Source organism: Dreissena polymorpha, chromosome 1 (assembly GCF_020536995.1).
Source record: "Dreissena polymorpha isolate Duluth1 chromosome 1, UMN_Dpol_1.0, whole genome shotgun sequence".
Classification (NCBI taxonomy): Eukaryota; Metazoa; Mollusca; class Bivalvia; order Myida; family Dreissenidae; genus Dreissena; species Dreissena polymorpha.
In genome coordinates, this window is record NC_068355.1 from 4258350 (window position 1) to 4283811 (window position 25462).

Below are 25462 nucleotides of genomic sequence, written 5' to 3' on the forward strand. Positions count from 1 at the left end.
TATGTCATTTGATCACTATCTGTTTATATTCTAAATGTTATTATATGTGCTTAGCTGATAAGCTGTGAAATGAATACTTTTATTAAGCTGCCTTTTGATTTTCAACTAAAAACCAGAGATACAAGTTCCCATTTCGACAATAGATGCCTTCTCTTTGAATAGTTCTTTTCATAGACAATATAAATGCCCACCACATCTTTCAGGTGCCATAGGATTTTGAGTCCTTGCTAATTTCCATTTACAAAAATGTTTTTATATATCAGTTCTGACTTTTAAAAGCATTCATACTAATCCATTGCCATTTTAAGGGAGTGACCAATTTTGTGCTCTACAAGTTTGGTCACCTCGCCCAGAAGGAGTGGCAGACGATGTATGACCTTGCCAAGATGTTCCTACACTGCCTGAACCACTGGAAGCTGGAAACACCCACCAGTCGACAGCAGCATGCCGGCTCTGAAGATATAGCAACCTACAAAGTCAATTACACAAGGTGGGTGAATAAGAATGCTATCAACTGCTTGAAGTGGTGTGTATATGAAAAGGCATTATATACTACCAAGGCATATCCTTTGTTTTTGCCTGCTTAAAACTTGACCGGTTTAGTGTATAATTTTCTTGTAGCAATTTTTAACTGCTTCAAGTAGCCTAAATATTGAATGAGCCATTGTTTCACATGTTTAGAATATCTATTCCAAAATCAAGTACTATTTGATTTTTTTCACTTTAAATTAATTTTTTCCCACAAACAAATTAAATTTGCTACTAAACTGTGTCCAACTGTACATAGGGTGTTTCTGTTGACATGATGTACACTCTAATGTTCAACGCATTTCTTCCAGAGGTGGTCAATATATTGTCACTCTGTAAACAGGGTGTACAAACTAATGTTTGGTTCTATTCTCTCACAGGTGGTTATGTTATTGTCACGTGCCTGCTTTCTGTGACACCCTGCCCCGCTATGAGACTACACTGATATTCGGTCGCACGCTACTCCAGTCAGTGTTTCAAACCATGCGGCGGCAACTGTTAGAGAAGTTCAGAGCTGAGAAAGACCGCATGCCTCACGAGAAACGCACACTTGTGCTCACACACTTTCCAAGGTATGCAAAAAGAGAAACAGTTGATATTCATTATGTTCCCCTTTTTAGGAAGAAGAGGTATTTTGAATTGTACTTGTCTGCTTGCAGTGATTCATTTTGCCGTGCGTCCCGCGTGCCAGATGCACGTTTTTTTCTGGGGACGCATCATTCTCAAACATGTGCGTTTTCGGGACGCATTGTTTAAAAACTCTGATTTTCAACATCGTCAGAGTTGTACATTATACCGAGTACGATTCGTGGATATAAGCAAAACACATGCAGTGATTTTTTTTGCTTTTTTTTTGTTACAGCCTGTGCCATTTGGATTGGGAAAATTAGCGCAATAAACCATGAAATAGGGAAAAATAGCGCGATAAACCATGAAATTGGGAAACATTATAAATATGATTATAAGAAAAGAATTAAAATTATTAGAGTATGTTTGACAGCATTTTTAACCAGGTTTTCCGAAGGAAAAAACTGGTTATTAGATTGGCGAATGCGGGCGGGCTGGCTGGCTGGCTGGCTGGCTGGCTGGCTGGCTGGCTGGCTGGCTGGCTGGCGGGCTGGCTGGCGGGCGGGCGGAACAAGCTTGTCCGGGCCATAACTATGTCGTTCATTGTCAGATTTTAAAATCATTTGGCACATTTGTTCACCATCATTGGACGGTGTGTCGCGCGAAATAATTACGTCGATATCTCCAAGGTCAAGGTCACACTTTGAGTTCAAAGGTCAAAAATGGCCATAAATGAGCTTGTCCTGGCCATAACTATGTCATTCATTGTGAGATTTTAAAATCATTTGGCACATTTGTTCACCATCATGGGACGGTGTGTCGCACGAAAGAATCACGTCAATATCTCCAATGTCAAGGTCGCCACGACTAAAAATAGATTTAAAAAAAAAAACTTACAAAAGGGGTTAATTTTGTTTGTTCATTTCAAAAGTTCAGTTTGAGTTTTCTCCCTTTATCAGATTTTTTTTCACAATGAAAACCTGGTTTTGTGACAATTTTGTCCCTTGTTATATTATAAAGTGCTAATTTAATGTGTTCTTACAATGAAGTCAATTTTAAGTTAATATCCTTCCACATGCATATTGAACTTGCAATAATCTATATAGATTCTTAAATATACCATTTAATCATAACCTCTTTAACAGTAAGAATTTAATTCAGTATTTTTTTTATATTAAATATCATATGGTGAAAACATTAAAAAATATTTGAAAAAAAACACTTTAGTGGTCTTGCTATGTCAATGATGTATTAAATGTAGTTAAAATAATTTTATTTTATTTCATTTCTTTACATTTCAAAATCTTGCACTTGACATCCTCCGTTCAATGCTATTTCAGTAAACTGTAAAGCGTGACAAACATAATAAAGCAGAATATGCATATGAATCTGATTATACACATATCCACTAACATATAAATCATATCATGTTTGTCTCTTTCCATTTTCGAACGATACTCATCTTAAATGCATTAACTTTGTGAGTACCGATAGACTAACGCCAATTTCCCAACACTGATTCCCGTGATGCACATTCACTGTGAAGATTTCTAATAAATATTTGTTGTTTTTATCTCAAACGTTGTATTTTGCGTTAATGGACACACGCATTAAATTATTCCGTAATAACCATATGATATCCGTTGTTAATTTGAATGTTATTCATCATTTTCGCCGCTCATCGCAAATTTCTTGTTTGCTTGCCGCCATCTTGGACGTGTGTAAAAACAGGCGTTTACAATCAGGATACATCGACTATCGTCGGTATCATCCGCAATATGGAGAGAGATGTGGATAGCAACGTAAAATCATATTCGGCTAAATTCGCGAACAATATGTAAGTCAGTTGTCGTTCGGCGACGACTCGACAAGCTTGATCGGCACTCGTTTCGAAATTATTGCTAAATTACATTGTAATCTGATTGGCTTTTTTGGGAAAATTTTGTCTTGTTTTTTGGAGAATTTTAATCAAATTTTTGGGAAAAAACATAATTTTTTGCAATTGGGAAGCAGCCGAATATCGGCTGTAATTTTGGGCAAAAAAAATCACTGACATGTCAACACCGTTATGAAAAAGTAGAACGGAAGTCATATTACTACATTGGGAATGTAGTACGCGTATTTTGATTGGTTGAAATATATCAATTATCCAATCAGTTACGGCGTTTTATAAAAAGTTTGTTGGACGATTAATTGGCTGTCCCGGATGGTAAACAAAGAAAATGTGACCGAAAAAGGTTTTCGAAATTGATCCTCAACAATTTAAACTCACTGTGTAGATATTTATCGATAACACAGCCTCGATGTAGAGCATGTGGTTTAAATATGAAGAATAAACGGCGGAAAACACAGTTTGCGTTCGTCTGTTGTGAGCGTAGACAGTTATTATTTATATAGTAAAGCGATGTTATTATACTTTTCTGGACTAATTTAGCAGTGTTGTTTTTTCTAAAGTGACAATTAAAATTTGCAAGTTCTGAAATAAATACCATTATTTTTATACGGTACATACATAATAGTGATAAAGATCGTTCAGTATTCCGTCCTATGTTACGTAGAATGTAAGTACATATAACAACACAGACATCTGCTGTTCATACTGCAGGATGTGAGAGGGGGGTTTTCTATACAGAATAAGGTCTTGACCAAAATCATGAACAGGTTTACTGTAGGGAAACAAGACAAACTCATGAGAGTGCAGTTGTGCAATTTTGCCCGGAATGAATTTGTGGAAAAAGCTCTCCCTGTTTGGAGAAAAAACAAGGCGAGAAGGCTATACACCTTAAATACAGTATGAGGGTTGTTGCACTAAATCTGTATTGAAGTTGTAAACCTTTTGACCAAAGGAGAAATTGTATTTTGTCACACTGTTTGAAAGGGCTAATTTTGACCAAAAAATTATAAACTCTAGTCATCCAATTTATTAAAAGTTTAGTCAGTCCAAACTGTTAAAGATGTAAAAAGTTCTCTGTTTAAGATGTTATATGTTTCACTGTTTGTTATTAAAAGTAAAACAAATAAAGATTTTACTTGCTATAAACCTATTTCTGTTTTGAGCTGTAAAATTTTCATAAAAGAGCCCCTGGCTAAGGCGTATCATGTTGATAGATTATTTGTAACAAATTTACAAAGACACAATCTGGGACCCATTGTTTTCAGTTTGGACCCATTGTTTCAAAATATGCGAGTCCCAGGGACTCATTGATGTAGATTTCAAAATGAATCACTGTGCTTGTCAGGTTGTCTGTAAGTCAGTAGGTCGCTTTGAAGACCATTTGTTTTCTTATGCTATCTTGGGAATGCTGAGAGCTACAACCAAGCACATGGGTTGAGATTTATAGATATAAGACCTCACCAAAAATTATTGATTTCACATTTATATACATATGCATGTTGAATATGGAGGCTATATATGCAGTATACACATGTTTCACTCTATATGCAGTATACACGTGTTTCTCTCTATATTCAGTATACATGTGTTTCTCTCTATATGCAGTATACACGTGTTTCTCTCTATATGCAGTATACACGTGTTTCTCTCTATATGCAGTATACACGTGTTTCTCTCTATATGCAGTATACACATGTTTCTCTCTATATGCACTATACACGTGTTTCTCTCTATATGCAGTATACACGTGTTTCTCTCTATATGCACTATACTCGTGTTTCTCTCTATATGCACTATACACGTGTTTCTCTCTATATGCAGTATACACGTGTTTCTCTCTATATGCAGTATACACATGTTTCTCTCTATATGCAGAATACACGTGTTTCTCTCTATATGCACTATACACGTGTTTCTATATGCAGTATACACGTGTTTCTCTCTATATGCAGTATAAAGTGTTTCTCTCTATATGCACTATACACGTGTTTCTCTCTATATGCAATATACATGTGTTTCTCTCTATATGCAGTATACACATGTTTCTCTCTATATGCAGTATACACGTGTTTCTCTCTATATGCACTATACATGTGTTTCTCTCAATATGCAGTATACACGTGTTTCTATATGCAGTATACACGTGTTTCTCTCTATATGCAGTATACACGTGTTTCTCTCTATATGCAGTATACACGTGTTTCTCTCTATATGCACAATACACATGTTTCTCTCTATATGTAGTATACACGTGTTTCTCTATATGCAGTATACACGTGTTTCTCTCTATATGCAGTATACACGTGTTTCTCTCTATATGCACTATACATGCGTTTCTCTCTATATGCACTATACACGTGTTTCTCTCTGTATGCAGGTTCCTGACAATGCTGGAGGAGGAAGTGTATGGGGAGACCTCACCTATCTGGGACCCTGAGTTTACACAGGCCAACAACCACACAGGTGAGCCTTGCCTGGGGGCCGGGCATATATTTAAGAAACGCTCTAGGGAAATGGGTTGAATTCATGTGCGTAAAGTGTCACCGACACTTGACTTTTGTTTAAGAGTAACTATCTTAAGACAAAACATTGGAAATGCATATTGAATCAAAGCTGCTATGAAGCTATTATTTTTATGCTCCCGAAGGTTGGCATATAGTTGTTGAACTGTCCGTCAGTCCGTCTGTCTGTCCGTCCGAAAACTTTAACTTGGTCATAACTTAACTTAAAATCCTTCCTACAAATACTCACAAAGCTTACACAAAACTACATAGCTTTCTTCACATTTAATGGAAAGATTAAACATTTGTTATAAAAGAACACGTCTAAAGGACACGTCTAAAGGATTTTATTGTATTTTAAATTGTAAAAAAATTGTGATCGTAAATATAAATGAAATAAACTGAATACAAGTTATTTTCTCTGGTTTGTGCAAAAGAAGAACGAGGGCTGATAAAATCTTGTGAGGTCTGGTAAATTTCAAGAGTTACAACACCTCATGTCTTGTAAGATTGTTTGTCTTTTGTAAGGGTTTGGTATATGTCAATTAATTCAAAGAAACATGCATATACTTCCAATATATTAAGCATAAAATAATGGCACCTTAACAATTTTTTGTTGGATATCATAGAACTTTCATAGTCCTGTGATCAAAACAAGAAATTAAATCTTGCTCTTGGAAAAGGGGCTATGTTTGTTTGAAAGTGTCATCCCAGATTAGCCAGTAAAGTCTGCACAGGTTAATCAAGGACGACACATTCCACTTTTATGGTAGTTTTTGGTTAAAAGAAGTGTTTTTTTTTTTTAATAATTAGTTTTGTATTGCAATTTATTCATTTTTTGTAGATTACCCAGGATAATTTTTTCAGATTCATACACAAAAAGCCCGGGGGGGGGGTTAACTTCCTATTTATGGGTATATAGAGGTGTGCCGATTTTATGGGGTGTGTTTTTCGACTGATATTATAGATATGGGTATGGTTTTGAGCATCTAAGTATAGATATGGTAATTGAAATCAGAAATTTGCTTGTATATAAATGCATATAGATTTGAAAGTATCGGTATCAAAATGGGTATGATAAATTTCATTCTTGTATATAAATTGGTATCAAACAGTCAATTTCAGTAACGGGAAAGATGCAGAAACTTGTCCACTTTATCAAATTTTAGTATTTATATGGGTATTGAGATGGGTCCACTTTCTCAATGGTATCGTATACAAATGGGTATGCTTTAAAAAAAAATCTTGTATCAAAATGGGTTTACTTTATCAGAGTTCCGGAATAAAAATGGGTCTTATTTCTGAAGTCTCAACAGGACACCCCTACCCTAAAATTTGGGAAGTATCCCCCCCCCCCCCCCCCCCTGGGACAAAAAGGTTCTCATTTGTGATATTGATTCTCAGAAGCAAAGTAAAATGGCTATGAGCAAACAGCATAAAACCAGAACAATCTGCAAGTAACTCGCAGACTGTTCAGGTTTTATGCTGTTTGCTGCTCATCAGTATGTAAGGATAAGAGATGAAGCCTTAAAACCTTGAATCTAGTAAGAAAGGTCTTTAATTAAAAATTTTTTTTAATTGACTACAAGTGCGTCAAACTACGTAAGGGTTAAGGAATCTTAAAGCGAGTATACATGGCCTTATAACATTTAAAAAACAAATACCGTAATTACTCTATGTTTTTGGACACTCTAAGTTTTCGGACACCCCTTTTTTAAGCAAAAATAATTATTTTTCTTGACTCTTAAGTTTTCTGACAGTATATTTCACAGCGCTATTTTACCAAATTTCGGTCCTGTTTTCGATATCTAATTACACTTTGATCATGGGGTTTAACAACCAGATTAACATCATAAAACATGGCAGGTGCATGCCTGAGGGCAACAGACCATTACATTTTCGTTATAGGGTAAATAACCTTATAAACCAGTATTAAACACTGGTTTCGCCCGATAGCATAAGCGTTGGTACTACCCCTTCTCAGTAAAATAACTGTGACAAATACTAAACGCGTCAAAGTGTAATGCACCCTATTGCAAGTTTTACGAACATTGGAAGGTGTTTGACAACAACTATCGGAAATAAAAAAACAAAAAATTCATAGTTTGCCTATTTTTATTGCGTTAATTACAGGTTCATACTAGCGAGTATCGGTACATCACATGCTCATATTTGAACTCGTTGGTCAAAGTACAACCTTGTAGTAACTTTCTGTCAAATAAATTAAGCATTTAAAATGATTTAAAATGCAGGGCAAACATATATAACTGTAATTTATACTATACGGCATGGTATTTTACAAGCGCGTGCTTATACCGGTAGTCGTTGATACAATTGAGTTTTCGGACACTTCAATTTTCGACTCTCAGTTTTCTGACACCTGTATTTTGTGAATATTTTTCGTATCTAAGTTTTCGGACACCTAAAAAAATAATTATTTTTAAGTGTCCGAAAACATAGAGTAATTACGGTAAAACGTTTATGAATATAAGACAAGAATAAAAGTTCGAAATTAGTAGTACCCAGAAATGAACAGTATAATATTTATATTTAATATAACCCATTTTTTCTACTGTGTTGAAGAAAACTGGTTTATGTACACGAGATTAGGTGAACTGATGAAACATCACCATTAGTTTGTGTTTATTCGTTCATACAATTCATAGACGCAACTTTGGTTCTGCAACTGAATCAAATAAATTGTTTAGTATTGGCGTGAATTTGTATGTTCCCGGATCCCGGATCGAATTATCGGGGGTATATTGTTTTTGGCCTGTCTGTCATTGTATTTGTCACAAACTTTAACTATTGTCATAACTTTTGCAATATCCAAAATAGCAACTTGATATTTGGCATGCATGTGTATCTCATGGAGCTGCACATTTTGAGTGGTGAAAGGTCAAGGTCATTCTGCAAGGTCAAAGGTCAAATATATGGCTTCAAAGCAGTGCAGTAGGGGGCATTTTGTTTCACAAACACAGCTCTTGTTTTCCTTGAAGATTTAATCAAAGTGATCAATTTTATATTTATGGTCATCAATGATTAGCCTGTGTGGACGGCAAGGGCTTATCTCGACAACTATTTAAGCACATGCATTGTTTCCCTTTTTCCCTAAGCAATTCTGAAATCCTTATCTACACCTATTTGACCAGACATGCTGTGCATTCAATGACAGGCATAATAATTGGTATTAGGGATTCAACATATATTTCTTTTTTTAACAGTCATGTACCAATGAACTGTTGTTCATTACAGATGGCAGCCTGAACTCTTCCATGAAGACAGAGAATCCCAACCTTACGCCGATTGCTTTACGGCGATCCTCCAGAAATGAAGCAATAGCAGGTTTAATTGCCTTTCTTGACAGACTCCTACAAGAAAAATAGGCTGCTTTATACAAAAATGGTCTTTATTCCAGCATAGCTCCAGACCAGCCTGCCAATGTGCACCAGACATAAGGCTGCGTATTAATGAGACCACTGCACCTTGTGTGACTTAATAGATAATAGGGTAGCTCCAGACAGAACTGTGGAACTATGCAGGCTGCTTTTGAGCTACCCTTGTGGCGTATGGAATAACAACCAAATCTGCATGACAAATGTTATAAATGACTTAAGCAAGATGTTTAAATGTCACGATCAAGACATTAGTTAATGCTTCTTGAACTGTTGTAAGCATGGGATATTTTTTATTAAAACAAATTGATTTTCTGGTTTATCTTTTGAATTCCATTTTCTTTTGTATGTATAAATCTTGGCATTCATTGATAATGTCAGATTCTTAATGTCGACTATTCATTCATCATTCACCTCGTCAGTTGCCTGGTTTCAGTAGAGAAGCGAAAAATGGAGGAGCTAGTCCCGCCCCCTGAGGAGGTCAAGAGGTCAAAGGTTGAGGGCGATGTCCCAGCTGACCTGGTCAGCGAGATTGTGGCTACAATCACTGACCCGGAGGAAATGGTCGGACCTGACGTAAGTACTGTCAATGTGGTCAATGATCCCTGTGTCTTTCTTGTCTTTCTTTCTAGTACAGGCTAAGCTGGCAAGACTTTTGCTAAGAAAGAACATTCCTTATATGTAAAAATACCCTAAAAGCGGAAAGTGTTGTCCTTGATTGGCCTGTGTGGACTGCACAGGCAAATCTGTGACAACACTTTGTGAACATGCATGAAACCCTGTTTTGCTCTAGTGATGGCTCTTATACTCACTTTTGTGATAAACACAATTTTTTTTTAAGGATAACTGACTTGATTTCAACAGAAAAAAAACTGACTTAATTTCAACAGAAAAAATACATCATTTGTAAATAAACAAGGTACCAATACAAAATTTTATTAGTAACACAAATTTTAATGCAATATGAAAATAATGAGGTAAAGACTACACCGGCTAATCTGGGAGGACACTTAACTCACATGTAAAAGTCCACTCTTCCCTGAACGCAGGTTATTTCCTCTACATTTTCAGTCAGCTCTGTACCCGAGCCATGCGTCGCGTGATGAAGGGGCCAGAAATGAGGAAAAGAAAGGGGTCATAGAGTTCCACGTGATCGGCAACTCCCTGAGTCGCAAACCAACCAGACAGCTGCTCATCTGGCTCATCGGTAGGAGAACATTTGACAGAGTTTTAAATAGCCGCCATCTGTGAAAAGGTGGTGTAATGGCTCATATTTACCAACCCATTCTTAGCCTTAAGAATTAAGACCCAAGATAAGTGCATCAGGGTTTCTATATGCAAGCTACCATATGTCATTTATAAAATGTTCGTAATGGAGCATGAGGTAAATAAAAGTAGTTAATACTAAAAATTAAACCAATTCCTGTAAATTATAATTTGAGAAATATTCTATATTCTTAGTCTAAGGTCTAAGAATTGTTTGTTGAATACCTTCCTTTGTCAACTCTGTTTGTGTTTTCCCTGCAGGTATGCAGAATGTGTTCTCTCATCAACTTCCCAGGATGCCAAAGGAGTACATCACACGACTTGTATTTGACCCGTAAGTATTTCAGTCCATATTTCTTTTCATGTAAATGATTCAGCCTTTCAGTATAATTTAGAAATGATTTTTGTACTATTAGCCAATAAACAACAATTTCTGTAAATATTTCTTAGAGAGATGGACTTAATGAACCTTGAAGGTTAAAGAGCTGATGAAAATGAAAAGTTGACCAATAAACAATAATTAGGCCGTGTTCTGTGAAAAAGTGGTTTAATGCATGTGCATAAAGTGTTGTCCCAGATAAGCCTGTACATTCCACACAGGCTAATCAGGGACAACACTTTCCGCTTTTATGATATTTTGTTTTAAGAAAGTATCTTTTTAGCAAAAATCTAGTTTAGGCCGGTATTGTTGTCCCTGATTAGCCTTTTAGGACTGCACATTTATTAAACCCCCTTTTCACAGAGTATGGTCCAATTACTTTAATAATATTGTGAAATGTGAAAATGATAAAGAATTCAATGTACACTTTGCTTTTGTAGTTTTTAGAAACTACATTTTTTATGATTTGCTCAATTTTCTGCTTTAAAATTTAAACATGCATAACTTTAGAGGTTTAAACAAACAAAAAAGCAGTTTGATTGAAAAACTGGTATTTTGCAATATGCTACAATTGCATTTTGATAGGTGTAGTCTGGTCGGTAGCTAGTAGCAACCCTGTCTGTTATAAAGTGTCCCAAGGTCTTATGTAGTCTGGTCAGTAGCAAATAGCAACCCTGTCTGTTATAAAGTGTCCCAAGGTCTCATGTAGTCTGGTCAGTTGCTAGTACAACCCTGTCTGTTATAAAGTGTCCCAAGGTCTCATGTAGTCTGGTCAGTAGCTAGTAGCAACCCTGTCTGTTATAAAGTGTCCCAAGGTCTCATGTAGTCTTGTCAGTAGCTAGTACAACCCTGTCTGTTATAAAGTGTCCCAAGGTCTCATGTAGTCTGGTCAGTAGCTAGTAGCAACCCTGTCTGTTATAAAGTGTCCCAAGGTCTCATGTAGTCTGGTCAGTAGCTAGTAGCAACCCTGTCTGTTATAAAGTGTCCCAAGGTCTCATGTAGTCTGGTCAGTAGCTAGTACAACCCTGTCTGTTATAAGTGTCCCAATGTCTCATGTAGTCTGGTCAGTAGCTAGTACAACCCTGTCTGTTATAAAGTGTCCCAAGGTCTCATGTAGTCTGGTCAGTAGCAAATAGCAACCCTGTCTGTTATAAAGTGTCCCAAGGTCTCATGTAGTCTGGTCAGTAGCTAGTACAACCCTGTCTTTTATAAAGTGTCCCAAGGTCTCATGTAGTCTTGTCAGTAGCTAGTACAACCCTGTCTTTTATAAAGTGTCCCAAGGTCTCATGTAGTCTGGTCGGTAGCTAGTACAACCCTGTCTGTTATAAAGTGTCCCAAGGTCTCATGTAGTCTGGTCAGTAGCTAGTAGCAACCCTGTCTGTTATAAAGTGTCCCAAGGTCTCATGTAGTCTGGTCAGTAGCAAATAGCAACCCTGTCTGTTATAAAGTGTCCCAAGGTCTCGTGTAGTCTGGTCAGTAGCTAGTACAACCCTGTCTGTTATAAAGTGTCCCAAGGTCTCATGTAGTCTGGTCAGTAGCTAGTACAACCCTGTCTGTTATAAGTGTCCCAATGTCTCATGTAGTCTGGTCAGTAGCTAGTACAACCCTGTCTGTTATAAAGTGTCCCAAGGTCGCATGTAGTCTGGTCAGTAGCAAATAGCAACCCTGTCTGTTATAAAGTGTCCCAAGGTCTCATGTAGTCTGGTCAGTAGCAAATAGCAACCCTGTCTGTTATAAAGTGTCCCAAGGTCTCATGTAGTCTGGTCAGTAGCAAGTAGCAACCCTATCTGTTATAAAGTGTCCCAAGGCACATGAGTGGCAACCCTGTATGTTATAAAGTGTCCCAAGGTTTCATGTAGTCTGGTCAGTAGCTAGTACAACTCTGTCTGTTATAGTATAAAGTGTCCCAAGGTCTCATGTAGTCTGGTCAGTAGCTAGTAGCAACCCTGTCTGTTATAAAGTGTCCCAAGGTCTCATGTAGTCTGGTCAGTAGCTAGTACAACCCTGTCTGTTATAAAGTGTCCCAAGGTCTCATGTAGTCTGGTCAGTAGCTAGTAGCAACCCTGTCTGTTATAAAGTGTCCCAAGGTCTCATGTAGTCTGGTCAGTAGCTAGTAGCAACCCTGTCTGTTATAAAGTGTCCCAAGGTCTCATGTAGTCTGGTCAGTAGCTAGTACAACCCTGTCTGTTATAAAGTGTCCCAAGGTCTCATGTAGTCTGGTCAGTAGCAAATAGCAACCCTGTCTGTTATAAAGTGTCCCAAGGTCTCATGTAGTCTGGTCAGTAGCTAGTAGCAACCCTGTCTGTTATAAAGTGTCCCAAGGTCTCATGTAGTCTGGTCAGTAGCTAGTACAACCCTGTCTGTTATAAAGTGTCCCAAGGTCTCATGAGCAGACAGTGTAGCTCCCGACCAGCTTGCAAATATACATCAACTGGTCAAGAGCCATACTGGCAAAAGATTGTTTTACACTTTGCAGCTCAACAAGTCTTGTTTTGTTTTGGTTTACAGGAAGCACAAATGTCTTGCGTTGGTAAAAGACAACAATGTGATAGGAGGCATCTGTTTCCGCATGTTCCCTTCACAAGGCTTCACTGAGATTGTCTTTTGTGCAGTCACCTCCAACGAACAAGTCAAGGTATGTGCTAAGGGTTAAGGGAAGATAACTTTTTACACTCTTCACATTGACAGAATGTCAGTGTTTTTTTTGTTCAAATTCGGGGCCGGTATTCGGTCCCATTCCCAATGGAAAAAAGTATATATTTTCCCAAATGGGACCTACAAATTCCAAATTGAAGGTTTCCAACAAACAGAAAAATTAAGAGGTCAATATTGAGTTCATCTCCCATCCACAACTATAAGTTGAATCTAAGTAAATATTATATTTAAAACACTTGTATTCTCAATTTTTTAGCATTGGTTATCAAAACAATAACAACACTAATATCCCAATTTAAGTAAAAACGCCGCAATTTTTCCCAATCCAAATGGACGAGGCCCCATTTTCAAAAATGGTGGGGAAAAAAAAAGTATTTCGGCCCTGTATGTTTAAACGTTTGTTCCATAAGCTACCCTGTCCGCTAATGAGACCACAAAACCTTGCATGACTTACATGAAGGGGGGGGGGGCTCCTGACCAGACTGCACAGATACATATGGCATTAGATCCAGTTGTTAATCTTTCAGGGTTATGGCACTCATCTGATGAATCACCTCAAAGACTACCACATCAAGCACAACATTGTACATTTCCTCACATTTGCTGATGAGTTTGCAATAGGATACTTCAAGAAGCAGGTCTGTATGACTCTTTGACATGTTGACCTAATTGTTTACATCAAGAGTACTTATTTATGACCTTTGGAGAGAGTATTGATGGTCATTCAACTGGCAATTGTTTCTTAAGCGTCATTTACGTACGAGTTATTTTGCTACATTTAGTTACAGGCCCTTTAGTGTCATTTTGTTACAGGCTCTTAAGCGTCATTTACTTACGAGTTATTTAGTGTCATTTAGTTACAGGCTCTTTAGCATCATTTAGTTACAGGCTCTTTAGCGTCATTTAGTTACAGGCTCTTTAGCAATATTTAGTAACAGGTTCTCTAGCATCATTTACTTACACGCTCTTTGGCTTCATTTAGTATCAGGTACTTGAGCGTCATTTACTTACAGTCTCTTTAGCGTCCTTTACCTACAGGCTATTTAACATCATTTAGTTACATGTTCTTTAGCGTCATTTAGTCACAGGCTTGTTAGCGTCATTTAAGTATAGGGCCTTTAGCCTCATTTAGTTGCAGGCTCTTTAGCCTCATTTACTTTTAGGCTCTTTAGCGTCATTTACTTACAGGCTCTTTAGCGTCATTTACTAACAGGCTCTTTAACGTCATTTACTTACAGGCTCTTTATTGTCATTTACTTACAGGCTCTTTAGCGTCATTTACTTACAGGCTCTTTAGCGTCATTTACCTTCAGGCTCTTTAGCGTTATTTACTTACAGGCTCTTAAGCGTCATTTATTTTCAGGCTCTTTATTGTCATTTACTTACAGGCTCTTTAGCATCATTTTCTTACAGGCTCTTTAGCGTCATTTGCTTACAGGCTCTTTAGCGTCATTTACTTACAGGCTCAATGGTGTCATTTACTTAAAGGCGCTTTAGCGTCATTTACTTACAGGCTCTTTAGCATCATTTACTTACAGGTTCTTTAGCGTCATTTAGTTACAGGTTCTTAAGTGTCATTTAAATACAGGGTCTTTAGTCTCATTTAGTTACAGGCTCTTTAGAATCATATAGTTACAGGCTCTTTAGAATCATATAGTTACAGGCTCTTTAGAATCATATAGTTACAGGCTCTTTAGAATCATATAGTTTCAGGCTCTTTAGAATCATATAGTTACAGGCTCTTTAGAATCATATAGTTTCAGGCTCTTTAGAATCATATAGTTATAGGCTCTTTAGAATCATATAGTTACAGGCTCTTTAGAATCATATAGTTACAGGCTCTTCAGTGTCATTTACTCACAGGCTCTTTAGCTTAGTTGGCGTAGCAGTCTTCTACAAATCCAAAGGTCATATGTTCGATACCTGGCCCTGATGCATAACTTCAGGGGGGTCAGTTGTTAAATCCTTCTATTGCATTTTTCCACCTTTCTTTAATTCAAGTAGGGCAGTTGTCAGTGACTGGGGTAGGTGTAAACATGCTATCCTTCAAAAGCATGACTTGGTAATTTGATGGTAGTTATATTACTGAAATACTGTTGAAAACAGAGAAAATCAAACATAATAAAAAGACTTGTTATTTGAACCTGTGCTTAATGCATGTGCATAAAGTTGTGTCCCAAATTAGCCTGTGCAGTCCGCTAAGGCTTATCAGGGATGACATTCTGCTTAAAATAGATATTTGTTTTGAGGAGACTGCATTTAAATGAAAACTTCAGCTACAGTGTAAAGTATTATCCTTGATAATCCTTTGCAGACTGCACAAGCTAATCTGGGACGAAACTTTTTGCACCTGAATTAAGTTTAGGTTTTCCAGAATTCGGCTCAGTTAAAGGGGCCTTTTCACAGATTTTGGCATTTTTTAACTTATTCATTAAATGCTTTATATTGATAAATGTAAACATTGGATCGTAAAAGCTCCAGTAAAAAATCAAGAATAAAATTAAAAAAAGGAAAAGAACATTGCCCGGAGCAGGTTTCGAACCAGTGACCCCTGGAGTCCTGCCAGAGTCCTGAAGTAAAAACGCTTTAGCCTACTGAGCTATTCCGCCGAGTACACATACTTGACGTATTTTATACCTTATATAAGCAATCTTCGTAGTTTCACAAAATTTAACGACAAAAACAGAACTCTCCAAATTATTCAATTGTTTCGCGTTGCAACGCTTTATAATTTTTAGGTTTTAAAATCGTCAAAAGATGCATATAATGGCTATATTAGACCATGGTAAATGTTCAGTATTACTGTTTCCTCACAAATATCATAACTAAAACGAAAATGTGCGAATCTGAAACAACTTTTTTCAATTTTGTCAATTTACCAAAGCGTGAAAAGATCCCTTTAAGATTTCTATAGGCAGTGTCACTGCCGGGATTCTCAAAGGACATTAAACAAACTTTCAATTTAGTAAAGGTTCTATTGGTTGTATCAATAATGTATCGTTTCCCACTGTAGGGTTTCTCCAAGGACATCAAGCTGTCCAAGTCTGCCTACCTGGGCTACATCAAGGACTATGAGGGCGCCACTCTGATGGGATGTGAGCTCAACCCACGCATCTGCTACACAGAGTTCTCAAAGACCATACGCAAACAGAAGGAGGTGAGAAGTTTTTATGCCCCCGGATCGAAACTTTTGCAATATTGAAGATAGCAACTACCGTAATTACTCTATGTTTTCGGACACTCTAAGTTTTCGGACACCCCATTTTTTAGCAAAAATAATTATTTTTCGTGACTCTAAATTTTCGGACACACGAGTTTTCGTCCATAATTAATGTCTGTAAGTTTTCGGACAGTATATTTTACTGCACTATTTTACCAAATTTCGGTCCTGTTTTCAATATCTAATGACACTTCGATCATGGGGTTTTACAACCAGATTAACATCATAAAACATGGCAGGTGCATGCATAAGGGCAACGGACCATTACATTTGCGTTATTGGGTAAATAACCTTATAAACCGGTATTAAACACTGGTTTCGCCCGATAGCATAAGCGTTATGACAATTACCAGGGGTAGTGCCAATTAACAGTTCATTTATATACCGCAATAGTACTTCCGGTACCCCTTCTCAGTAAAATAACTGTGACAAATACTAAAAGCTTAAAAGTGTGATGCACCTTATTTCAAGTTTTACTAACAAAGGAAGGTAGACAACAACTATCGGAAATGAACAAACAAAGAATTCATAGTTCGCAGTTTTATTATGTTAATTACAGGTTCATACTAGCGAGTATCGGTACATCACACGCTCATCTTTGAACTTGTTGGTCAAAGTACAACCTTGTAGTAACTTTCTGTCAAATAAATTAAGCATTTAAAATTATTTAAAATGCAGTGCAAACATATATAACTGTAATTTATACAATACGGCATGGTATTTTACAAGCACGTGCTATTACCGGTAGTCGTTGATACAATTTACGCTATTTTCGGACACTTACATTTTCAACTCTTAGTTTTCGGACACTTGTATTTTGTGAATATTTTTCGTATGTAAGTTTTCGGACACCTAAAAAAATAATTATTTTAAAGTGTCCGAAAACATAGAGTAATTACGGTAAAACGTTTATGAATATAAGACAAGAATAAAAGTTCGAAATTAGTAGTACCCTGAAATAAACAGTATAATATTTATATTTCATTTAACCCATTTTTTCTACTGTGTTGAAGAAAACTGGTTTATGTACACGAGATTAGGTGAACTGATGAAACATCACCATTAGTTTGTGTTTATTCGTTCATACAATTCAAATAATTATTTTTAAGTGTCCGAAAACATAGAGTAATTACGGTAGATATTTGGCATGCATGTGTTTTTCATGAAGCTGCACATTTTGAGTGGTGACAGGTCAAGGTCATCCTTCAAGGTCAAAAATTACAATCCAAGGGAAGTAATCAGCTTTAAAAGGGAGATAATTTCTAAACCTGCCAAATGATATATTGAAATTTTATTTCAAAGCGGCGCAATAGGGGGCATTGTATTTTTGACAAACACATCTCTTGTTGAGTTTTGTTGTTGGAAAACTAGGCTTAATGCTTGAATGTTAAGTGTAGTCCCAGATTAGCCTGTGCACTCTGCACGGGTTAATTGGGGACGACACTTTCCTCTTAGACTGGATTTTGCTAATAAAATACTTCTTTTATATGAATAATACAATAAATGCAAAAAGTGTGGTCACTGATAAGCCTGTGTTGTATGTACAGGTTAATCTGGGAGCATACTTTACGCACATGCATTTAGACCGGTTTTCACAGAGGAAGCTCATATATTGCTAGACTTTGTTAGTGGATTTCGGCACTTGTCTTCAGCATGCAGTGGGTAAATTGTTTCTCATTTTTAAAATATTTATTTGTTTATTGATAATCAGTTCTTGTAAAATGACCCTAATGCAAAATATTAGCAACTTGTGAATATATAATAAGGACAAAATCAAATACCTCAACATTAAATGAACATTTGTCAAAATAGCAGAAGTTCCTATGTACCGATACACTTAAAAAAGAAGATTCTTATAATAATAGACTTTTCTTAAATTGGATATATAATCAAGTATTGAATTTCAACATAAATGTTGGATTGATAATATGCTCAAAAATTAATTTGCATGATACGATAACATATGGGTTTACTTTTATAGAGGTTGTTCACAGTCATTTGCAATTGCAAGAGAAGGAAAGGTTTCATTAATCATAACATGAAGTCAAGGGTTTGATTTATCATGTATTCATAAAAACTTGCTAGTTCACTATTCCATAACCATGCCCTGAAATACATGCCTTTTCTTAAGCAAAGTTTCACTTTCTGAACAAAAGTAATTCATATAAACTGCATGGTTTAGGTCATGACATCATCAAACAATCTTCATTTGAGTCTTGCCCTGGGAAAACTGGACTTAATGTATGTGCAGTCTGCACAGGCTACTCAGGGACAAAGCCTACATTTTTTTGTTTAAAGGTGGAAAGTGATGTAACAGGCTAGTCTGGAATGACACTTAATGCGCATACGTTCATCCCTTTTTGGCCAGATTTTGACTCAATCTCTAAAAACAGTGCTGTGTAAGACCAGTATAACTAGAATGAGGCTCCTTTCATTTAACCCTATCCCCCATAAGTAGCAAAGTGAAAATGGCATTTGCAACCAGCATAAAACCAGAACAGCCTGCGAGTAACTCGCAGTCTGTTCAGGTTTTATGCTGTTTGCTGCTCATCAGTATCCAAGGGTTGGAAATGAAGCATTTAAACCTTGAATTTAGTATAAAAAAAGGTGTTTAATTAAATGTTACTTTCTATGGGACTTCTAATGCCTCAAAATATGTATATAAGTGGTTAAGGGTTCAACAATCTTGCAAACTTCCCTGTGTTTTCAGATAGTGAAGCGTATCATAGAGCAGAAGCAGAGTGTGTTCCAGAAGGTCTACCCGGGCCTCACCTGCTTCAAGGAGGGGGTGAGGCAGATCCCCATTGAGAGCATCCCCGGGTTGCAGGACAGCGGCTGGAGACCGGCTCCTGATGCAGTGTGAGTGCTGCAGGGAAACAGTGGGATTATGAAAATAGAGCCTCGGTCTGGGAAAACAGGACTAAATACATGTGTTTAAAGTGTCCCAGATTAGCATGGGAAAACAGGGCTAAATACATGTGTTTAAAGTGTCCCAGATTAGCATGTGAAAACAGGGCTAAATACACATGTTTAAAGTGTCTCAGATAAGCCTGAGCAGTCGATGCATTAGCACAAGCTGATATGGTACGACACGTTCCGCCCTAACTGGCATTTTTGACAAGAAAAGACTTAATTTAAAGAAAAGTACAATAAAATTGGAAAGTGTCCCAGATTAGCCTGAGCAGACTGCACAGGCTTATCTAGGTCAACACTTTTAGAAAATGCATTAAGCCCTGTTTTTCAAGGGAAAGGCTCAAATAAAAAGAAGTAAGGAAACATTTTGGAAGTCTTTCTTACTTTTTTTTCTGCAATTGTGAAAGAACCCTAAACTCCATTACTGAAGTTTGGGAATTCCTGGCCCTTCCATCACTGTAGTTTGGGAATTCCTGAAACTTCCATAACTGTAGTTTGGCAATTCCTGGAACTTCCATTGCTGTAGTTTGGGAATTCCTGGAACTTCCTTTACCGTACTTTGGGAATTGCTGGAACTTCCATTACTGTACTTTGGGAATTCCTGGAACTTCCATTACTTTAGTTTGGGAATTCCTGGAATTTCCATAACTGTAGTTTGGGAATTCCTGGAACTTCCATTACAGTAGTTTGGGAATTCCTGGAACTTCCATTACAGTAGTTTGGGAATTTCTGGAACTTCTATTACTGTAGTTTGGGAATGCCTTGAACTTCAATTACTGTTGTTTGGAAATGCCTTGAACTTCCATTACTGTTGTATGGGAATTTCTGGAGCTTCCATTACTGTAGTTTTAGCAAAAACTGGAATTAAATTACTCCTTACCTTCTCATAATGCATGTTAGTTTATTTAGTTAAAAAGTCCTTAAGCTATCTTAATGCAACTTAATTTACACATGGATATCTCATATTGTGACTTCGTTTAGGATTGCACATGGGGTGGATAGGGTTAAGGTTAATCAAAATCGAAAAAGGTTTCAACTCAATAATTGAAGGAAAAAAAGGATTGAGATTTCTTGTAATTTCCACTTTTCATGCTACAAACTTCTGTAAAGTATTTAGTGTTGTACATTTTCTTATCCACATTTTGCAGAACTGAGACTGTGATGGACTCTGAAGAACTTTACAACAGCCTCAAGACAATTCTGCAACACTGCAAGGTATGCCAAGTACATGGGTTTGAACAATATACATTGTATGAAAATGGTTGCAAACCATGATGTCCTTATGTTTTTTAGTACCCATAGACAGGCATTATGCAGTGTTGTCAGGTTTATATGCCCCCGGTAGGGTGGCATATAGCAGTTGAACTGTCTGTCAGTCTGTGCGTCTGTCCTAAAACATTGGTCATAACTTTTGCAATATTGAAGATAGCAACTTGATATTTGGCATGCATGTGTATCTCATGGAGCTGCACATTTTGAGTGGTGAAAGGTCAAGGTCATCCTTCAAGGTCAAAGGTCAGATATTTGGCTTCAAAGCGGCGCAGAAGGGGGCATTGTGTTTCTGACAAACACAACTCTTGTTACGGACTATTACTGTAGTCCATTGTTCTGTGTGTATGTTGTTGAGGGCTTGTGTAATAATGTATCTCACAAGAGGGGGTACCTCCATTGTGATGCAAAATAGCGCAAGCCTTGAGACAGATACATACTCCGGGAACAAGTAAATTGTTATATTCCTTTAATTATATGCATCCTGTTTAATGACAACACTATATACTGGAAAAAATATTCAGGCTAGCATGGTAATACAGGATCTGAAAACAAGCGAATAGCATAATACATATTTGTTTCTGTCAAATTGTTACCTCACTTACTGAATATGTCAGTTTGTATAACTGGTAAATAATAAATGAGAATCCAGCTGGGAAATGGGGTTTAATGCTTGTGGGAAAAATGTTGCCCCAGATTAGGCTGTGCTGTCCGCATAGGCAAATCAAGGACAACACTTTCCGGCTTAACTAGATTTTCACAAAGAAGTGGCTTTCTTTTAATGAAAAATACAATAAAATACAATAGACTAAAATTGGAAAGTGTTGTCCCAGACTAGCAAGTTTGTACTGCACAGGCTAATCTAGGACAACACTTAACACACAGTTTTCTAAAAGCGAGGCTCTTTCCACAGACTCATGCCAGTGCGTGGCCGTTCTTGAAGCCAGTGGAGAAAGCAGAGGCACCCGACTATTACGACCACATTCGTTTCCCGATGGGTAATGCTCTTGAGTTTGCTTGATACAATTACACATTCACTCTCTGATTCTTAGCTCTGTTCACACTATGTGTGTTACCATGTACATTAACATAATACTTTTTTTTAAAGTTCATCTTTCAATAAATTATTTTGTGCACCATTTTTAGCTCGGCTGTTTTCGGAGAAAACCCGAGGTATTGTCATAGCCAGCTCTTCGTGTCGTGTCCACCGTCTGCGTCGTGCTAAAACCTTAACATTTTGTCAAGGTTTTGAACATTGGCTCTAAAATCAAAGTGCTTTCACCTACAACTTTGAAACTTCATATGTAGCTTCACCTTGATGAGTTCTACACGCCACCCCCATATTTGGGTCACAAGGTCAAAGGTCAAGGTCACTGTGACCTCTAAAAAAAATAAAATCTGACAAGCTTTCATTTCTTCTAAAATGCACCCGCAGCCGAGCGTGGCACCCGTTATGCGGTGCTCTTGTCTATCTAATTGTTAACATAATACAAAGAAACTAAATGTTTTATTCTGATTTTTATTGTTAGATAAGTATCACAAAATTTATATTTGTTTCTGGCCCTGTCTTTTGTACTGAAAATTTAGGAGAATCGTGTGTGTGTTGTTTGTAGAAGACATGAGTGCTAACAATTCAGAGCTTACTCCAATATTCGCTGAGTGAGCCAATGTGGCTAAAGAAAATGTTAAGCCTGGGTTATTCCTGCAAATTTATTTCATGTAAAACTTTTTCAGATCTGAGGACTATGGGAGACAGACTGAAGAACAGATACTACGGCCACAAAAAGTTGTTCATTGCAGACATGACGCGAATCTTCACAAACTGTCGATCATACAACAAGCCTGATACAGAGTATTACAAATGTGCCAATGTTATGGAGAGGTTCTTCAAAAATAAACTGAAGGAATTCAATCTGGCTGACCAGCCTAAACCTGTTGTGGATAGTTGATCAAAGCAATATAAATAAATATATAAAAAAATCGGTCTGTTAGATCAGCCAAAACTGGGTTAATATGAAAAAGTGATACATAAAGACATGATGAAAACGTGATTTTTTTTTACTCTTGAAAAGCCATTAGGCGATTGTAGAATATTTTAGCCTTGTTTTGGGACACAGTCTAAACAGGCTTAGGGACGACACTTTCCACTTTAATGGAATTATTTGTTTAAAGAAGGTCACTTCTAAACAAAATTGTGTCTAGGCAAAAAGTCCCTGATCAGCCTTTGTGGACTGAATGGGCTATTCTGGGACGATACTTTGAAGTAAATGCATTAGGCTAGTTTTCCAGAGGGAGTCTTGTTTGCAGTCTTTGACTAATAAACAGTGTGTTCAAAATGACAATAAACTGAAAGAGTGGAATGTGTTGGATAAGCCATAGACTATTTGCTGGTGTGGTCAGTATCACATTGTTATGAATCTCTAGATAAACCTCTTATCTGATCATTAATTATACTTCATTTATTCATTTCACAGATGTGTACATCTTTGCAGTGTCATCTTTAAGAAAGTTTATTGTAGAGTGATCTTGCTTCAGGGTATCCGCAAACTGGTCAAAACATTTGTAATTCAAAAACTACATTTTACGATAAATTAGACTATTTTTAAACTTCTGGTCATAAAATTGTGATTTTTTTAGAGTAATAGTTTCTTGGTTTCCATACTTACGTTTGGAACAATGTTGGTATGAAAATATTAACATTAATATAGACATAAAATGATTCAAATTTGTGTTAGGAATGAAGAAAATGTGACGTTATATTTCATGTTAAGGCTACTGGTCCAATTTGATTGTGAATAAAAATTGTGCCACAAAAATTAAATGGTTTAGACTGATAAGAACCTTAAATTTGGAAAGATTTGTATTTTTTTATGGCTTTTAACTTATTCAAACTCATTTTATTGATGTGTTTTGTATTATAATTGATTATTTATTGATTGCATTTTTTATGAATGAAAAAAAGAATGTCTTACTGATATTTTTGTTTGATATGATATTGAATACATGGTAGGATAATGTCTGTATCTATCATTCAAACATATTTCTGTATGCACATATCCAATGCCCATTACATTGTTGTGTATATTTTAAGAATGCAAAAAAGTGATGCTTCAGTGTTTATAACATGCATTCAAATTAAAAACTTTTTACGAAAAAAAAAAGAACAGTTTCTGAAATAACTGCTCCTGCAGTGACAGAATTTAGTAGCTGCAGTCTTGTTTATCAATATACTTGCTACAAATACTGAGATACCTTATTTGGTTGGTGTTTTCTTCCTATAAAGAATATAACAATACAGGAGAAGTTTGCTGGAAGAGTAAGCTATTAAACTTGAAATTTGTTTAGCCTCGCTGTGGGAAAACAGTGCTTTATGCTTGTGCGTGAAGTGTCATCCCAGATTCGCCTGTGTAATAGCTTAGGCTAATCTGGGACGACACTTTCTGCCTAGACTGAATTTTCATCAAGAAGAGACCTGCTTTTAAAAAAAAATTCCATATTAGCGGAATATGCCGTCTCTTATTAGCCTGTACAAACTGCGCAGGTTAATCATCACACAAGCCACTCGACTGATACAAACACATGGAACAATTGACTAGTGTAATATTCTTTATAACACTTTACCACTTAGATGTGTATTTAACCCTTTACCACTTAGATATGTATTTAATCCTTTACCACTTAGATATGTATTTAATCCTTTACCACTTAGATATGTATTTAACCCTTTACCACTTAGATATGTATTTAACCCTTTACCACTAAGATATGTATTTAACCCTTTACCACTTAAATACGTATTTAACCCTTTACCACTTAGATACGTATTTAACCCTTTACCACTTATATATTATTTAACCCTTTCACACTTTTTGATATGTAATTAGAGTAATTCATAAGCACAAGATTGACACAATATCATAGTTCATTTATTTTTGACAAACAACTTTTACATTACAATACCAACAAGCACTGAAAATCAAAACAAAACATGTTAAAACAATTGTTAATGCGTTCAATTCTTATTAAATGGAGATTCATATTATTCAAACAAAACATTTTAAACAATCTTAACATCATTGTGAAAATTTTACCTGCTTTAAAAGCTGTCTATAAGGGAGCACACACACACACACACACACATATATATATACCCACAAATAATATATATATATAGTCTCTATAAGCCTTGTATTATCTAAACAAAAACGCTGTATTTATTTTATACGATGTCTTTCGACCTCACGGTCTTCAGCAGCAGCCATTTTGAAACATCTTGAAAAAAAATGGCCGCTCGGTACTTAATCGTCCAGAGAAGACAATTGACTATCGATAAACGTTGATAACACAGTATTGCTTTCAAAATGAGAAACAAAAACTACCGAAAAGTAGTGTCATGATAAGACGGAAATCGTTTCATTCTCTATTCACAAATGTTTGCCGTACTCTTCGAAAGACTGAAATGCTAAAGCAATTTGCCAGTTCGCTATAAATAACAGAGTTTGAATTCAATTTCCTATCGAACAATATTGTGCTAAGATATTCCATTTATAAGAAACAATGATATTTTTATAGATCCGCGTCATGCGAAAATTGGTCTAATGCCATATGCGGCTAGCGTAACCTATGGTCCAGCCTGCGCATCTCGCAGTAGGTCAGGAGATTCATAATGAGACCACGAAACATCGCGCAACGGCGCTACGCTAGCCAACGCGCCAGAAGACCTATTTTCGCATGACGCGGCTAGAAAAGTATGATTTGAATGTGTCGAAAGAAAACTGCATGTCGGAAGGAAACTGCATGTTAATCAAATATTTGAATATTTCGATGGTGAAAAAATAATCTCATAATAAGCAAATTGAGACACAAATGATGTGA

The 25462-nt window shown here is 36.5% G+C and overlaps 1 protein-coding gene and 1 long non-coding RNA gene across 3 annotated transcripts in view; both read left to right on the forward strand.

The window, feature by feature from the left end:
• The window catches only part of LOC127868931 (histone acetyltransferase KAT2B-like), a 32023-nt gene extending 8421 nt beyond the window's left edge, over positions 1–23602 (forward strand). The window contains exons 5-18 of the mRNA XM_052411123.1: positions 309–490; positions 909–1100; positions 5367–5452; positions 8746–8835; positions 9322–9461; positions 9957–10092; positions 10413–10485; positions 13039–13165; positions 13713–13823; positions 16199–16342; positions 19116–19264; positions 20467–20533; positions 21501–21585; positions 22322–23602. Coding sequence (XP_052267083.1) covers positions 309–490; positions 909–1100; positions 5367–5452; positions 8746–8835; positions 9322–9461; positions 9957–10092; positions 10413–10485; positions 13039–13165; positions 13713–13823; positions 16199–16342; positions 19116–19264; positions 20467–20533; positions 21501–21585; positions 22322–22536 — 1797 coding nt within the window. The 3' untranslated portion in view covers positions 22537–23602. The remainder of the gene's footprint in view (positions 1–308; positions 491–908; positions 1101–5366; positions 5453–8745; positions 8836–9321; positions 9462–9956; positions 10093–10412; positions 10486–13038; positions 13166–13712; positions 13824–16198; positions 16343–19115; positions 19265–20466; positions 20534–21500; positions 21586–22321) is intronic.
• LOC127868938 (uncharacterized) lies at positions 11251–12768 on the forward strand. Of its 2 annotated transcripts, none has more exons than XR_008044324.1 (3): positions 11251–11345; positions 12442–12558; positions 12677–12768. It is a non-coding gene; the product is annotated as an uncharacterized LOC127868938 (long non-coding RNA). The 2 variants fall into 2 exon arrangements; XR_008044323.1 differs by lacking the exon at positions 11251–11345 and adding an exon at positions 11834–11928.
• Positions 23603–25462: the final 1860 nt, after the last annotated feature.